The sequence below is a fragment of the Brassica oleracea genome, chromosome C8 (genome assembly GCF_000695525.1).
Source record: "Brassica oleracea var. oleracea cultivar TO1000 chromosome C8, BOL, whole genome shotgun sequence".
In the NCBI taxonomy this organism is placed as follows: domain Eukaryota; kingdom Viridiplantae; phylum Streptophyta; class Magnoliopsida; order Brassicales; family Brassicaceae; genus Brassica; species Brassica oleracea.
In genome coordinates this window covers 39,470,852-39,488,291 of record NC_027755.1, presented here as the reverse complement: position 1 = coordinate 39,488,291, position 17,440 = coordinate 39,470,852, and the positions used below count along the sequence as shown (strand labels likewise).

General features: G+C 34.3%; 3 protein-coding genes across 3 annotated transcripts; 2 read left to right on the top strand and 1 right to left on the bottom strand.

Moving 5' to 3' along the window:
- Positions 1-384: 384 nt before the first annotated feature.
- Positions 385-5,031, bottom strand: LOC106312803 (protein FAM135B-like). The gene is made up of 15 exons (XM_013750460.1): positions 4,668-5,031; positions 4,195-4,450; positions 4,021-4,109; positions 3,789-3,943; positions 3,461-3,714; positions 3,331-3,385; positions 2,869-3,105; positions 2,649-2,779; positions 2,383-2,566; positions 2,243-2,302; positions 1,909-2,157; positions 1,502-1,760; positions 1,215-1,420; positions 1,085-1,135; positions 385-854 (listed from the first exon to the last, which is right to left on the bottom strand). The coding sequence occupies exons 2-15, from the start codon at positions 4,371-4,373 to the stop codon at positions 552-554; spliced, it is 2,412 nt and encodes an 803-aa protein (XP_013605914.1). The 5' UTR covers positions 4,374-4,450; positions 4,668-5,031; the 3' UTR covers positions 385-551.
- A 2,874-nt stretch (positions 5,032-7,905) lies between these two features.
- On the top strand, positions 7,906-10,906 carry LOC106307264 (amino acid permease 8-like). Its single transcript, XM_013744166.1, has 6 exons — positions 7,906-8,280; positions 8,412-8,505; positions 8,611-8,825; positions 9,131-9,273; positions 9,593-9,820; positions 10,361-10,906. The coding sequence occupies exons 1-6, from the start codon at positions 7,965-7,967 to the stop codon at positions 10,784-10,786; spliced, it is 1,422 nt and encodes a 473-aa protein (XP_013599620.1). The 5' UTR covers positions 7,906-7,964; the 3' UTR covers positions 10,787-10,906.
- Positions 10,907-13,809: 2,903 nt separating this feature from the next.
- LOC106307263 (amino acid permease 8-like) lies at positions 13,810-17,429 on the top strand. Its single transcript, XM_013744165.1, has 6 exons — positions 13,810-14,173; positions 14,317-14,410; positions 14,618-14,832; positions 15,045-15,187; positions 15,796-16,023; positions 16,152-17,429. The coding sequence occupies exons 1-6, from the start codon at positions 13,810-13,812 to the stop codon at positions 16,575-16,577; spliced, it is 1,470 nt and encodes a 489-aa protein (XP_013599619.1). The 3' UTR covers positions 16,578-17,429.
- Positions 17,430-17,440: the final 11 nt, after the last annotated feature.

The following is a 17,440-nucleotide window of genomic DNA, read 5'->3' as shown; positions in this document are numbered from 1 at the left end:
CATTAGTTACAAAAGATTTTGATAAGAAACTAGTTCGCCACACCTAATACATTGCCACAAGACTAATCTGGCTAACTAACAAATTTAAAAGCCGTCTCCCCACCATCTTTTTGTTCCCTTGTTTTGCAATTCAATTCAAAGAATGCATCATCATATAAGCCAATATTTAATAGCAGACTCAAAAGCATTAAACAAAGTAATCACATGATGCACTACTCATAGTGAAACACTAAGAAAAGTATATGCATTCATGAGAGGATACGTGGTGGCCAAAAAGTCCACTCACCACTACATGGCCTAGCTTTGTTAGTGGTTCAACTTGATATCTGTAAACCAATCTAAAGTGTCACAACAATCATTAGCGATCCATAGAGATTCTAGAAGTTAACAAGTAAACACCATACATAGACCACAGTTGATGGTAACATACAAAATAACAGCTTCTGCTGCAACAAAAGAGTTAACTACTACTAATATACAACATTTTTTGTATCATTCTCTATCTAAAAAAAAAAAGAGATAAAAGAATTCTCAGTAACCAAGATTTTTTGTCAGCGGAATAGATCTTGGAATGACCACATTATGAATCTTGCAAAGATATCAGACTCCAAGAACTCGATGTGAGCAGCTCGACCAATGAACGAGTTGAGGTTACGACCATACAAGGTCGTGTCGAAGTTGACGTCGCAGCGCATGAACACTCTCTGGTGGTGAGGTGTTTCAGGGGATGGCCCACGTATTTGGTCCATACAGTTATTAAGCATCTCCAAGAACGCGGCTCCTCTTTTTGAGTTGTCGAAAGAAGCTGGTTGGCACGATTGGATCCTAGCTGAGTGATATGGAACATACCCATCCTGTGATAACCAAAAAAGATAATTACAACTAGCATCAAATCTAGCAAGATATTTGTATCTTTTGACCAACACATCCTTATTGCATTAATTAGTTAGTATTATGTTCAAAAATCTCTAGACGGTAATTAGGAGTTTAATAGAGGAGTATTAATTAGGCGGACCACTGATGGATGTCTAGACCGATTTTTTGAATGCCTAAACCGATTTTTAGAACGCTGATGTTAATGTACCTGAGGAGAAGACAGGAGAATTATGTTCTTGAAACCGTCGAGAGTCTTTTGCTGAAAAGAGTTTCAGAACTGACATTAGAACCAGAGAATGGTACCAAATCTTGATGAAAATGTTAAGATCTTTCTCTACCTTGCAGAGCTTGTAAAAGAAAGTATTCTGGAGATCAGGATCATCAGTGAGCGTAAGCTGATGAATAACCTGAGTACTCTTTAACTTCTTCAGGAGCCAAAGCCCAGAGTTAAACAACGAGTTTGAACTGTATAGATAACCCAAGTGTGGACCCGAAAGCGATATATATGTATGTAGATACTTCCTGTATGGATCCATCAAACTATCTGCAACAAAGAGACAAAGATAAACACAAAACAGACCAAACTGTTTTTTTTTTTAAAAAAGAGAATTGTCTAGATTCTTACCTGCTAGTGCAGTTCTGATGATGACATTGCCGATCGAATGTCCAACAAAACTCAGCTTGACCTTTTTCAACCGCCCGTATCTCGAATGTTTGTCCATTTTCCTCTTGAAGAAAGAAACAACTTCCTGCGCAAGCCTCTGCCCCATTTCCCTGAAATCTCCATGTGTTTTGTCCTCGTTTGCCTCGGACATGAGACACTCTATCTTTGGATCAATGAGGAGCCACTGGTTCCGAATAAGCCTTAGGTCTAAGTGATGCCCCTATAGTAGTTAACAAAAATCTATCATGTAAATGAATAACAAACTGAAAATATACAAAAGAAAGTGGTAACTGCAAAATTAAAAGAGGAAAAATAAATTGAACAATATGGACAATGATTATTCACTAAAAATTCTAAATGGTACTTGCCTGGAAACCATGAACAAAAACAACAATCTTCAGCTCACGTCCACCATGCTGTGAGTTATTATGTTTTCTTGTCCCGCTCTCGTCATCATGCCCATTAAGTAAGCTGGAATCGATTTTGTCAACATGTCTCATGTACGAGTTTTCACTGAATGTACGCCTTGGTGCATTCCAGACACGTTCAATTATAACAATAGGAACTCGCATAGGATCACCAAATATATGCATGTCTTGCACCGTTCGGTTGTTAATCTGCAACATCATTAGTTGTCACACAAATGAATTATTATTACAACTTATAAAGCCAACACGAAGCAGAGAAGGAAGAAAAACAAACCCGCATTTGTGCAATACTTCGACGGTGAAGCTCAGCGCGAGTGGCTGCAACTTGCGCAGGCTGCATAAGAGCAAAATATTGGATGAATAGAGAGAGCCAAGCTTTGCATTCCAATGGACTACTGTAAATTATAAACTCACATCATTCAGCTTCAACGCACTTGTGACTCTTTTGTGGGAACTATGGTTTGAAGTATCATCCACTCCACTTATAAAGTGATGTGGCATTTCAACCTTGGAGTACACCATCCATATTGACCACTCAGCTCTTCGATCCTTCGTCCAGGTATCTCGAAGATATTCCAAGATTTTTGTGTTATTATCCCTGAAAAGGACAAATAAAACCAATGATCATCAGAAACAGTATATATATAAACAATCTGAACCTGCAAGCTAAGAGAAGTTACCGATGAAATGTCAGAAAGGTATTCCAGAGATAATGGAGCTGAGTGCCCAGTAAGTGGAATGTGCGAGAGAGATGCTCCTTTGAGAAGTTATGAAGCCAGTCATCACTTTCTAAATCAAGTGAGGTTTTTAACTGTTGTGCCAAAAATGGAAGAAACTTGTTCATAGTGAAAACAAAAACAATAGATAAAGAACACTCTGCTGCAAAATAAAAGCAAGGACCTCAAGATTGTTTTGTTGCTTGCCTTGTCCTGAACCTTCAACATCAACAGTTTTTTCCGTTGAAGCAGCGTCAGATAAAAGAGTTTTGTCCATAGTGGATACAAACTCAGACAAGTCGATTGTTTGGTCAATGGCCTTGCTGAGTTTTTGCATTTCTTCGAGTAAAGTGTCACGAGCTCCGAGTAAGGCTTTCACGAATGACACCAGCTTGTCAGCAGGAGCTATCTGAGCAAAGGCCTAGTGAGTTACAAAACAATCAAGAGAAATAGAGTAAGAATCTCGAGAAAGAGAGGCATTACTACAAAACAAACAAGATACTCAATAAAGTTCTTTTGTAACATTAATTAACTAATTGAAGAGTTGCTAATCAATTAGAAAAATATTGTTTAGAAAGAAAAAAATCAATTTGGTCAATCAAGTAAAAGTTTGGCTATGATGATAAGATAGTGTAAGCACACATACTTTCTTGGAAGACTGAGAATTACCGCTGGATAAACTTTTACCACTACTCGCATCACTGCACCAAAACATAATTGATATATTTAACTGAAGAGGCGGTGAATGATGCAGAATCCAAATATAAGTGGCGTACCTTGACAAAACTGCAGGACGTTTGTAAGAAGCGGATTTCATGACGCTGACGTGGACGCTAACATCGATGAGAACCGCGTGAAAGGTGTCAAAGTGGACCGGGCAGTAAGAGTGGACGCCTGAGAGGGCTTTAGGAGGAATGCGAAAATCATGAACTGATGCAGGAGAATCATCTGAGTGAGCGAGTGATATATTCTCCACGATTGGAGAATATAAAAGCTCGAACCTCAGTATAACAGCAGATGTAGCTGGCCCCTGCATCATCATTTACTAAGGTCAACCAAGTAGACACCATTAAGCACACGACTAGAAAAAGAAAGAATAGGTACCTCGTATCTTTGCAGGGGCATAGTGAAAGAGACCATCATGCAGAGACGAACGTCCTGCCTAGCGTATTTGATGCGGAAGGGCTGAGTTAAGAAACTGTTGTCTTTGTCATCTATCTTCCAGACTCCAGAAGAGTCGTTTGAGCTTGAATCAAGAGCTGTGGTATATATTGATTCTCATTGTGTAAATTATACTCTTGCCAAATGATTGAGAAATGGAGAAGAGAGTAACTACCTTCATACTGAACGACTCGTGAAGGAATCCCACAGGATTTGTTGTTATCACCATCCTCCCATCTCATGCTGATTTTTATGTGGTACCATCTAAGAGAATTAAAAGAATCAGAGACAGGATACAAAATACTCAAAGGTAAGAATAAATGAGATGGTGATAATAGTGTGTACGTACCCTTGCTGGAAGAGATCAAGGTTGTGGAACCTATGGATATAAACAGCGATTTCTTGAACAGTGTCGACCATGAGAACAGGCTTGACCACCCTGGTGGCTACGTAAGGGTGGGCATCAAGAGTCTTGGTTTGCCTACTTCGTTGGCTGAGTCCAATTAACCATCCAAGACGCTTTAACATATGGTAGGAACGAACTCACATCACCCTTGTTACAACTTTGGGATGTGTGTGTCTGTGTTTCAGAATCAATGAAAACCCTGAAGATAAAAGCAAACAACACAAAAGTCTGAGATTGATTAATTAAAGCCGTCTAAGGTCAACAGCTAAAAAAAACCCCCAATCTGAAGCTGGTGAGTTGCAAATGTATTTTCGAAAAGCTAAAACTACATTCCCCTAAATACTAAACGATGGCAGGAGATAACAGAGTCGTATAACTTGAAGAATATGACAAAAGATAAACGTAGCTACATTTACCTCGAAATGGAAGAGAATAATATCAATGGCAGAGCAGAAAGGACAAAGGAACCAAGATCTGACGATTCAGATAAATATGGAAACGGAGATTTGCTAGGGTTTTCTCTTTTCCTAGGACAAACCCTTTAGCAGCAGAAGAAACACAGAGGGGGCAAAAAGATTAAAAAAAAAAAAAAAAGAACAGAGGATCTGGGAACGTTACAAATGATGATGGTAGGGAACAAACAAACAAGATGTTATGTCGAGAGACTCAAAAAAGGATTTCTGAAAGCAAAAAAGTTTTACTCAGATTTTTATTACTTTTGTCGGGTAAAAGAAAGATGAATGGATGAATGAATGTTCATGCGACAACACTATTTCCTATGTGTTTGATATTTTGACTCTATCTCTTTATTTTTCACAAGGGATCTGGTCCGAAAAAGAATAAATGTTTTTTTTATTTTTCTGAAAATAATGCCCGGTTTAGTTCAGTAGTTTATCAGGCCCATGTAGGAGTTTATAAGAGCACTCCTATTAAAGATATATTTTTCCGTGTTTATGCACTACATTTTTTTTTTTCTATTTATTGATAAGTTTAACTTATTTTGTAGTTTATATATTTGAAATACAAATATAATATTATTTTAAATTACGTTATTTTGTTACCTTAATTAAATATTTTATTTTGGGTATAATAATTTGGATCGGCTAAGTTATTTTTGGTATGTTGAGTTGTATATATTTTCCAATTGAATTTTAATTATACTAACTCAGATTATATATAATTAATTTTATTTTCTCAAATTTCTAAATATGTATTTAATAATTGATATATATTTTTGGCTTAAATTTATGAGAAAATTTTGAAGTGTTTATCAGAATTTGTATAAGTGAATCAAATTGAAATCTTTTAAAACCACGTCGACCATTAGAGTTTTATAACTTAATAGTAACCTAATTACTTTTATTAAATACCATATTTATAGGAAAACAATTTGCTAATAGAATTGGATTTGAGATAATTACTTGTTTATTTTTATATATATTGAAAAATTCACGTAGTATTAGGCTTGAGAATGTATAATTATGAAAATAAAAATTGTATAAAAATGTGAGAGAGTTTGTTTAAAATAAGAGATTGAATAACTATCCAAAAAATAAATATTATTTAAGAAAATTTATAATTAAGAGAAAAGAACTTTCTTTAGTATATTAAAGTAAATATTGATTTAGTAACTAAATTGACTTTTTCTTATGAAAAAAATTATTATATTTTAAATAAAAAATATTTAACTAACGTTATTAACAATCATAGAAAAACGTTCTTAAACAAAAAGTATCTAGAAAATTTTATGAAAGTGAGATTTTGTATAAAATGAAATTCATTTTTTTTAATAATATGTTTTAAATATCAAAAATCACTATATTTTTGTTTTTAAGATTATTTTTGATACTAAATTCCTATATGATATATGATTTTATAAAAAAATTATTAAGAAAAACGAAAATATAAATATATAATATTAGTAATGGCAATTAGTAAAATAGTTTATGAAATTGAGATTTATATAAAATGAAATTTCTTATTGTCAATTACATGTTTTATATATAACAAATCACTATGTATTTTGGGCAATTCTCTCAAATAACCATTTTTAATTTTTTGTCACAAAAATAACACTCAAGAAAGAAAATGACCAAAATAGCTCTTTTTTATTTTGAAATTTTAAATATTTTTTTTTATTAAATTTGAAACCATATCCCCAAAATCCTACCCCTTAACTCTAAACCATAAGTCTAAATTAGTTAATCCTAGAGTAAAAATATATTTTTACCATTTAAAAAAACTTATTTTAGTCATTTTTTTCATTAAGAGCTATTTTTGTGACAAAAACTTAAAAATGGCTATCGTTGGGAATTTCTCATGTATTTTTACTTTTAAGATATTTTCTTTTTGATACTATTTTTTTATACTAAATTTCTATATGATATTGATATGATTATATATATATACATATATATTAAAAATAAAATAAAAATAGTTTATAGATATTTTCCCTTTTTATTTAAAAAAAAAACTAAATATTCATAAAAACTAAAGTAGAAATTTTGATAATGACAATAAAAAAATAATATTAATTCATTAAGGTTAGTAATGTAATAGACCATTATGAGAATTAACGTGAGTCGCAACACATAAAAATTGATTTCTCAAATAATATTATAGAGATATATTATATATGTGTATGTAATTGCGATCGACAAATTGAATTGTTTTTCAAGAAAATGAAAGAACGAAAAAGGGATGAGACACTGAAATTATACGTTTGGCTTTCAAAATTCATTAGAATAATTAAGCTTTTTTCTTATGTCAAGAGATGGTTCTATTATTCAAACCATAGATGGTTTGGGAAGGTAGACCAATATAACATAACCACAACAATTAAATCACGATAAAACGATTTTGCAGTTCATCAACAACTGTGTTCTGACTCCCGTGAATGAAGGAGATCTTGAAGAACTGAAATCTTCCTTTGAATGATGCAAACTTCTTCAATTATGTTGAGAAGTTTGACCATATTTACAATTCATCAATTATGAACTAATTGTTTTACCGTCTAATCAAAATACTGATAGGTTGTGTGTCGTATAATACTTTCTGTTGTCCAATGTCTGGAAAGAAACGACACGAAAATTCAGCATTGGAATAAGCTTTAGTCTCAAGCTTTTGATCTCTTGTTTATACTTGTGTTTATTCTTCTTCTTTTATTCTATCCGTTACAAAATAATATCATCCTGATCGAATAAGTGACAAAGTAGATAATACGACTTTATATGCATCAGTCGTTTCGAATTTCACACACAAACACATGCCCCAAGCACGTATCCTATGATCAACACTAAGAGTCATCTCAAGACCGTCTCTCGTCTTCACCTAGGTGCTTTAGCGCACTATATGATATCAAATACATAATTAATCATTTATTCTTCAACCACCAAGAAAAGCGATTTGATATTAGATTTGATTTTGCTATAAAGAACGAATCGACTTACCTTTTTTCTGCTATTTCTTGGTTAAAGTTATTCCTTGAATTATTGTATCTATTTACTACTTCCTTTTCGAACATGCTTTGTAAATTGTAATTATTGTTATTGACCCTGCCAAAAAGAGAGGTTAAAAAGTCTCCAAAATATCATAAACATTGACGTTAGTACAACTACATCATCTATATATCTATGTATATAGATATGTCATTTACTCTTCATTGGCTATCCTTATATCACTTTCCTCTCTTCCTCGGTTTTTCTCCTCTAGAAATGAAAAGCTTCCACACTGAGTATAATCCCTCGGCCGTGGAAGCCGCCGGGAATAACTTCGACGACGATGGTCGGGAGAAGAGAACGGGGACGGTGATGACGGCAAGTGCTCACATTATCACTGCTGTGATAGGTTCCGGAGTCTTGTCCTTGGCTTGGGCTATAGCACAACTTGGTTGGGTGGCAGGAACAGTGATTTTGGTAACTTTTGCCGTTATAAATTACTTCACATCTACAATGCTTGCCGACTGTTATCGATCTCCGGACACAGGAATACGTAATTATAATTACATGGACGTTGTCAGAGCTTACCTTGGTATGAATATATAGCATTATTAACTCAGCTACTACTTTGGACCTTTGGTATTTGTTTTAACGACAGTAGTAACCAAAAAGGTATGTTGACTTGTTTTATTTCAAACAAAACAAAAAACCACAAAACGACAGGTGGTTGGAAAGTGAAGCTATGTGGTCTGGCACAGTACGGGAGTCTAGTAGGGATCACTATTGGTTACACCATCACTGCCTCCATAAGCTTAGTGTAAGTTACAACTTATGATTTATTTTGATATATAATGTCACATGCATGGTTACTACATGTTTTGAAGAAAATATTAAAGTCTTGTTTGATGTTTGTATTGGGTAGAGCGATAGGGAAAGCAAATTGTTTTCATGAAAAGGGACATGGTGCAAAATGTTCCGTATCGAATTATCCACTCATGGCGGCGTTTGGTATCATCCAGATTGTTCTTAGTCAGATTCATAATTTTCACAAGCTCTCTTTTCTCTCCATTATCGCCACCGTTATGTCCTTCTCTTATGCATCCATCGGAATTGGCTTGGCCTTGGCCGCTCTGGCAAGTACGTTTTCCCTTCCTATCTTATGTTTGACTGTCGAAATATATTTGTAGAACATTCTCAAGCTATTTCTAAACCCTATGCAAATATTTTGATGTATATACATTTTTGTTGTCTAGTTTTCAGTTTTCTTTATTGAAAAGTAGGAGCTCTGAAATATGTCTATATACATGTATATTGTACATTCAAAAGTTTGTTTGTATAAAATCATCTGGATCTAGGCCTAATTATAGAATTCTCATAGATTTGTAAGATGATAGATATATGCGAATCTTCAAACTAATGGCTAAAGCGGTATGATATGAAAGGTGGGAAGGTTGGTAAGACGGATCTGACGGGCACGGTGGTTGGAGTAGACGTAACTGCGTCTGACAAAATATGGAGGTCGTTTCAAGCAGCTGGAGACATTGCCTTTTCGTACGCATTTTCCGTTGTTCTCGTTGAGATTCAGGCATGCATTCTTTCAATTAGAGATGTTGGTGGTCACAAAATATGAAAATAGTGTCTAGCAATTTTGGCTATCATTTGTATTTAAATCGCAGAATATATGTGTTGGTTGGAATAATGACTTCTCATTGTTATTATGTTTATTTGAAAAAAAAAATGCTATTAGGTTTCTTATCAAGAATTTGAAAAAAAAAAAGGTTTTCTTATCAAGAATTATTTTTTACTTCTTAACGTTAATGGTGGATAGATTAGAGTTAATATGATGTATAGTAGCTCTTAAAGACAGTGTTGCTCATATATATGCTTGTTTTCCTCTTTTGTAGGATACACTGAGATCAAGCCCACCAGAGAACAAAGTCATGAAAAAAGCAAGCCTTGCTGGAGTTTCAACTACAACTGGTTTCTACATCTTATGTGGCTGCATCGGATATGCTGCTTTTGGAAACCAAGCCCCTGGAGACTTCCTAACTGACTTTGGTTTTTATGAGCCTTACTGGCTCATTGATTTTGCTAATGCTTGCATTGCTGTCCACCTAATCGCAGCCTATCAGGTAACTCATTAAAAAGTGAGAGTTTCGAACTATTCTCATGGCTGGATCTGAGATTCTGGAGACTATAAATATCTTTTTTTAAATTAAAAATTTTGTTTTTCATAATTTTGAGGTCTAATGCCATCATTAACGCTGAAACTCCACATGTTTTTTTTTTTTTTTTTGTCTGGGTAAAAAAAAAAAAATTAAAGACCAACCAATTGCGGGCCGCCACGTATCAGTAGGGCCCGCAAACAGTTCAAAAACCCACCGACCAGCGATCCTTATTTTGGCTTTCCTGTAACCGATTTTTTTCCAGACCAACCAATTGCGGGCCCCCTCCCACCTAAAAACCCCACTAAAAACCCTTTACCCCTCCCGATAATCCTGCTCTAAGTCTTTGTATATAATTTCCATAAAAAATGAAGGTCAATTCCAATGTTTTACTAGGATTACAAAAAAGCATTAGTAGCTACTTTGAGTTACCACTCACAATTTTGAAGTTACCTAAGGCTCAAGAAAAATAAAACAGAACATTGATGATGTTATTGTAATGGGCAGGTGTTTGCACAACCAATATTCCAGTTTATTGAGAAGAAATGCAACAAAGCGTGGCCAGAAAGCAACTTTATCACCAAAGATTATTCGATAAACATACCATTGCTAGGGAAATGTCGCATCAACTTCTTCAGATTGGTCTGGAGGTCAACCTATGTGATTTTGACAACAGTTGCAGCAATGATATTCCCCTTCTTCAACGCGATCTTGGGCCTTATCGGAGCACTCACATTCTGGCCGCTAACAGTTTACTTCCCAGTGGAGATGCACATCTCGCAGAAAAAGGTTAAGAAGTATACTATGAGATGGATAGGGTTGAAACTCCTTGTATTGGTTTGTTTGGTTGTTTCGCTCCTAGCTGCAGTAGGATCCATTGTCGGCCTCATAAGTAGTGTAAAGGCATACAAGCCTTTCCACAATTTAGATTAGTTACTTGTAACCTAAGCTATTTGAATACATAGTTAATAACGAACTATGTACGATGAGAATATGGAAGAACGAATGGATACATAGTTAATGACGAGCTATATTATTCATATAAAGTGTTAATTAACTTGTTACAACTTAAGAATTATAATCAAAGAATCTACAATGGGGACTCAAGCTAGATGTTTAAAATAGTGAAAGTGATAATCCCTTATAGATTAATTGAATAACATTTGAAAAGATGTAACCTCAATTTTTAATAATTAAAAAAGACTCTTTGCTTATGTGTCAATCAATTAGGTAGTTAATTAGTCCTACGTGTCAGCTTCACATTGAAATTGAAAAACATGTTGATCCAATTTAATTTTTATATCTCACTAGAAACATTTAATACCAACTATATGATACTATATGATATTAACTAAAGCAAGATGGCTATTTATTATATATTATTTCCTTAAATAAAACGTACGGAATTACCTAATGTGATTATGATATATATAGTAATTAATGATTTTAAATAATGAAGATTTGCTAATAATATGTATGCTTTCTATTATTTTTGTTTAATTATCTACTACTAAAATAAATTACACAATTACATTAATCATATATTAAAAATTTAGATTTTTTTGTATATGATGTATTTTGAATTTTTCAAAACGAGTATAAATTACTAAAACTGTTAAAAGTCTCACATAAACTTTTGTGATCAATGTTTAAATTTTTTTCTATAATAAGATACAATGATGATAAAATCATATAAATAAATAATTTTATTTTAATAGGTGTTTATGTTAATATATATATACTCTTCATATCGTTTAAATTTAGTTATATCATATACGATAGATAAGATTGATTTTTTGATTTATTTATTCTAAAATGATTGTGAATAAATAAGAGCGGTCATTTAATTTATATGTGCAAGCCAATTTATTACATAATAGTAACTGATTTCTTAGTTATTTAATATATAATTATTATTTTATTATTTCATAATATGCAGAAAAATATAAAATAAGTATTTATTCTGCACAAGGCGCATATCTTAACCTAAGTATGTATTTCTTTAATAATTTTGAATCTTAAACATTTTGTAAATTTTAGGCCAAAATAAAAGAAAGAAATGAAAATAAACTCAAAAATCAATATTTATATCGAGCAATAACCAAAATGACATAAAAAAGAGAAAAATATCGAAGATAGATATGATTGGCACGTGAACGTAAACTTCTCATAATCATAATTAACTTTTAAATTGCTAAATCATGATATAAAACCGAGGTGACATAGTTTCATTGTAACCAAATAGTAGACATGTGATTCTTCGGCCTAAACGTTAGGTTTTTATGCGAATAAAAATTTTTTTGACCTAAAATATTTTTAAAAATGAGAACAGTTCATTAGTAAACAAATTATGTAATTAACAAAAAAAAGTTTTAAAAAATTGTTTAAAGGCCAAATATATTAATTCGATCAATAATATAATTTTTTTTCCATACGATATTTCTTAAATAATTTTCATATAAATTTACTCTGCGCATTCAGGTCTTATCCTAGTATAACATTAAATATATTTTCTTCAAAAAATCTGAAAGTTGGGATCAGGTCAGGCTTTAGAATGTAAGCCCAAAAGATTGCCGGGTTAGTCGAATCGGAGTCAAATATTTACGAGTTTTATAGGTTTTTCGGCTGGGCTGAACCGATCAAATGACACGCTTAGTCAGACCATATAGCCGTAAACTGGATCCGACCAGCCATTTTTACAGGCTTTTCGATATGAGTTTACATCCCGGTATCTGGGTAGTTTATAAGTCCCATGTAAAGGCCCAAAACGATGGTGCCTTGATTCAACCTTGACCGTTGATCGAATTAAATTGGTTTTGAACCAAATGAAAGAAAGAAGGAATGTGGCTTACGAAATTATCGAGTTTGGTGCACACTCTCGCATACGTTTGACTTTCGAAATTCAATATTAGAAGCTCTTATCTCAATCCGTTACACCACCCCGGATCATTTAATATAAGGATGAAGGAGAACATGACTTTATACATCAGTCGTTTCCAGTTTTCACACACACACATGGCCGGACGGCCCAAGAACGTATCCTATGATCAACACAAAGAGTTATCATGACCCTCTCTCGTCTTCACCTAGATGCTTTAGCGCACTATAAGATATTAATTAAATAGTAAATCACATATTCTTCAACCACCAAGAAAAGTAAAATGATTACGATTTTCCTGTGGCGAACCAGATGCCGGTGTATGCCAGATGTTCCGTTATAATTAGATGTCTCCCTTATTATATGTCCAATTATTTGGGTCTAATCTTTAACGAATTTGTTGTTGGATTGATTACTATAGAAAGTGTCTATACTAATTAGAGTTAATTAAATCTTTTCTATTTACTTTAGCGATCTTCATTCAAACCAAAAATCACAAAACTTTTGACTTCAATACTGATTTCTTATAACGGACCAAATGCTCTCCTAGACACTCTACTAGAATTAGACCAAATGCTCTTTGCTGGGGCCAGATGCTCCATTAAACCGTTTGTTATTATGATATTACTCGCTTTAAGCCTTAACCTTCACAAATTTGTTTTTGAGTCGGCTACTCTCAAAAAACTTCATACTAAATAAAATTGGAACAAATTTAAATATTAGGTTTCCTTTAATTAGTTTAATATCCAGTACTGTGGAACTTGGATTGTCTATTAGTATTTACTAAGAAATTTGAGTTCGTTTTAGTTGCTTTTTTTTGTCATCAGTTCGTTTTAGTTGCTAAAAATAACGAATCGGCTTCACCTTTTTTTTGTTATTTGTTGGTTAAAGTTATTCGTTGCAATATTGTATGTATATTTACTACTTGCTTTTTGAAAATGCGTTGCAACTATCGTTCCTGACTCTGCAAATTAAAATAAGAGAAAAAAGTTATGAGAGCCTCCAAAATATCATAAACATTGAAGTTTGCGCACATGCATCGTCTATATATAGATATGTCATTCACTCTTCATTGCCTATGCTTTTGTATATCTCATTACTCTCTTCCTCAGTTTCTCCTCTCAATATGAAAAGCTTTGACACGAGCTCAGCGGTTGAATCCGGTACCGTCGCCGGGAATAACGTCGACGATGATGGTGGGGAGAAGAGAACGGGGACGTTGATGACGGCGAGTGCGCACATAATCACGGCTGTGATAGGTTCCGGAGTCTTGTCGTTGGCTTGGGCAATAGCACAACTTGGTTGGGTGGCAGGGACAGTGCTTTTGGTAAGCTTTGCCGTCGTAGTTAATTACACATCCAGAATGCTCGCCGACTGTTATAGGTCTCCGGACGCAGGAACACGCAACAATACTTACATGGACGTCGTTAGAGCTTACCTCGGTATTACCGTATGAATATGTCATTTTGTGACTCAACTACTACTTTGATATTTGTTTTAACCACAAATTTGTAAACAAAATAGTATATTTTCTTAGCTTAGTCTATTTTTTATTAAACAAAAACAAAAAACCATAAAACGACAGGCGGTAGGAAAGTGCAGCTATGTGGGCTAGCACAATACGGGAGTCTAGTAGGGATGACTATTGGTTACACCATCACTGCCTCCATAAGCTTCGTGTAAGTAACTTGTGATTTATTTTGATATATAACCTGTTGGTTTCAATTTCTAACGTGACCTATGACTAAATATTGCTCTTTTGCATATGTCGCATGATCTTGTGAACAGTTGCATGTATTACAGCGACATGCAAATGGCCATAATGTCACATGGTTACCAACATGTTAAGAAAATATTAAAGTCTTGTTTGATGTTATGTTGGCTAGAGCGATTGGGAAAGCAAATTGTTTTCATGACAAGGGACATGGAGCGAAGTGTTCAGTATCAAATTATCCAGCCATGGCGGCGTTTGGAATCATCCAGATTGTTCTAAGTCAGATTCCTAATTTTCACAAGCTCTCTTTTCTCTCCATTATCGCCGCGGTTATGTCCTTCTCTTATTCATCTATCGGAACTGGCTTAGCCTTGGCCGATCTGGCAAGTACGTTCCTTCATTCCTATCTTTTCTTTCACTTTCAAAAATATACTTGTAGAGCATTTTCAAGCTATTTCTAAACCCTATGCAAATATCTTGATACATACATCAACATTGTTTAATTTTCAGTAGAAATCATTCTCATTGATTTGTAAGATGATATATATTTATTACATATATGAATCTTCAAACTAATGGCTAAAGCGGTATGATGAAAGGTGGGAAGGTTGGTAAGACGGAACTGACAGGCACGGTGGTTGGAGTGGACGTAACTGCGTCTGACAAGTTATGGAAGTCATTCCAAGCGGCTGGAAACATTGCCTTTTCATACGCTTATTCCGTTGTCCTTGTTGAGATTCAGGCATGCATATTTTCAACTAGAAATGTTGGTGGTCACACTCGGAATAGTGTAGCAATTTTTCCTTTTTGAAACACATTCTTTTATTTGCATTTATATTTTAATTATACATGATATATATGTTGGTTGGAGTAATGACGGTTATTAGAGCACCATTAATCATAGTATTTTAGAAGGTTCATGCTAATTAAAATAAAAAGGAATATTGAAAAAAGGAGGAGAACAACAAATAGCAAAGATACTTCAAGAAAAAAATTGAGAAACTTTTCTATATGTGTAACTCATTTAGTAGTTGAGTTGTTTAAAAGTAATTAAAGTATACTTATAAAAGTAAATATTAATATTTTCTTTTTGTTGAGAAACGATTTTTCCTTGTTGATGATGGTCTCTGTATGTGTAAAACAAAACGTTAATGGGATTCTTATCATTTTTTTTGACACAGAACTATATTATCTTCACTTAAATACGTCTTCAACCGGCGTTTATGGTGGTTGTTTTCTGTTGCAATTCCCTTAAAGTATATATTGATGAAAGAGTTAATATGACGTATGCTAGCTCTTAATTAATGACAGTATTGCTCATATATGCTTGTTTTTTTTTTTTTTTTGCAGGATACACTGAGTTCAAGCCCACCAGAGAACATAGTCATGAAAAAAGCAAGCCTTGTCGGAGTCTCGACTGCAACTGCTTTCTACATCTTATGTGCTTGCATGGGATATGCTACATTTGGAAGCCAAGCCCCTGGAGACCTCCTTACTGACTTTGGTTTTTATGAACCTTACTGGCTCATCGATTTTGCCAATGCTTGCATCGCTGTCCACCTAATCGGAGCTTATCAGGTAACTCATTAAAACAAAAAAAGTTTAAAATAGATAATTAGTATCTATCACTCACAATTTTCAAGTTTAAGTATAAGGCTCAAGAAAAGATAACCAAAAACATTGATGATGTTAATACAAACGAGCAGGTGATTGCACAACCAATTTTCCAGTTTGTTGAGAAGAAATGCAACAAAGCATGGCCAAAGAGCAATTTCATCACCAAAGAACATTCAATGAACATACCATTGCTTGGAAAATGTCGCATCAACTTCTTCAGACTGGTGTGGAGGACAATCTATGTGATTTTCTCAACAGTTATAGCAATGATATTCCCCTTCTTCAACGCGGTCTTGGGCCTTATCGGGGCAGTCGCATTCTGGCCGCTAACAGTTTACTTCCCAGTGGAGATGCACATCTCGCAGAAAAAGATTAAGAAGTATACTATGAGATGGATAGGGTTGAAACTCCTTGTATTGGTTTGTTTGATTGTTTCGCTCCTAGCTGCAGTAGGATCCATCGTCGGCTTGATAAGTAGTGTCAAGGCATACAAGCCTTTCCACAATTTGGATTAGTTACTTGTTACCTAAGCTATTTGAATACATAGTTAATAACGAACTATGTACAATGAGTATGGAAGAACAAATGAATACATAGTTAATGATGCACTTGTACCAGACCGAAGGACATCAAACCGAAATCGCATTCCAAACCGGAAGTATTTTCCTTAACTTTTATTCATAAGTTTAGTCATTTCTTGTGTTTCACGTTAGTTAATAAGAAGAGTGCTTGGTCTTCCTTGAGATAAGGAACCACCTCTTCCACTTTCCCATTTCCAGTTTTGTAGGAGTTGAGCTCCATTTCCCTTGTTGTTATCTCTATTTAATCAATGAAAAAGACAAAAAGAGGTAGTCTTATCTACCCAAAAATACTCGTGTATTGTTTACAACAAAACTCTTGCTTTGAAGAGGGACCAAGGTAACATTTGGTATCAGAGCACTTTTGCCGTAACTTGAAGTCTATTAAAGTTATGGCAAGCAACAAGGAACGATTGTCTGATCTGGAAACTGGACTCGGCATGGTCTAGGATGAGGTATCGAAGCTCAACGAAGGATTCGATACGAGATTCCGGAGTATGGAGGACTCTTTGCGACAGATGCTCAACGAAGCCGTGATTAGCATCCGTGAAGGGGGCTCAAACACACCGATCGGGAGCCATCGACCGGAAGGAGCCCAACCATCCGTCTCCGTTACGCGCGATCTGGCGCAGCGTATCAACGGTAACTCAGCTCAAATCTAAAGATTTAGGTTAAATCTTTAGAGACCTGGCTACTTGAATCGAAGAACTTAATCAAATTCGATACAAGGCTCTCGTATTGACGACATAATCGAATCAATGCAAGGCTTTAGAGAAACTCTAGTTTATTATCTTTCAAAA

Excerpts from the sequence above, each read along its gene's own strand:
- LOC106307263 (XM_013744165.1), top strand. The coding sequence starts at position 13,810 with ATGCTTTTGTATATCTCATTACTCTCTTCCTCAGTTTCTCCTCTCAAT. Across the intron at positions 14,833-15,044 it reads AGCCTTGGCCGATCTGGCAA|GTGGGAAGGTTGGTAAGACG; the intron begins GTACGTTCCTTC and ends GTATGATGAAAG. Across the intron at positions 15,188-15,795 it reads TTGTCCTTGTTGAGATTCAG|GATACACTGAGTTCAAGCCC; the intron begins GCATGCATATTT and ends TTTTTTTTGCAG.
- LOC106312803 (XM_013750460.1), bottom strand. The coding sequence starts at position 4,373 with ATGTTAAAGCGTCTTGGATGGTTAATTGGACTCAGCCAACGAAGTAGG. Across the intron at positions 2,303-2,382 it reads GTGCGTTGAAGCTGAATGAT|CCTGCGCAAGTTGCAGCCAC; the intron begins GTGAGTTTATAA and ends GCTCTTATGCAG. Across the intron at positions 1,136-1,214 it reads TCTTTTACAAGCTCTGCAAG|CAAAAGACTCTCGACGGTTT; the intron begins GTAGAGAAAGAT and ends AACTCTTTTCAG.
- LOC106307264 (XM_013744166.1), top strand. The coding sequence starts at position 7,965 with ATGAAAAGCTTCCACACTGAGTATAATCCCTCGGCCGTGGAAGCCGCC. Across the intron at positions 8,506-8,610 it reads ACTGCCTCCATAAGCTTAGT|AGCGATAGGGAAAGCAAATT; the intron begins GTAAGTTACAAC and ends TGTATTGGGTAG. Across the intron at positions 9,274-9,592 it reads TTGTTCTCGTTGAGATTCAG|GATACACTGAGATCAAGCCC; the intron begins GCATGCATTCTT and ends CCTCTTTTGTAG.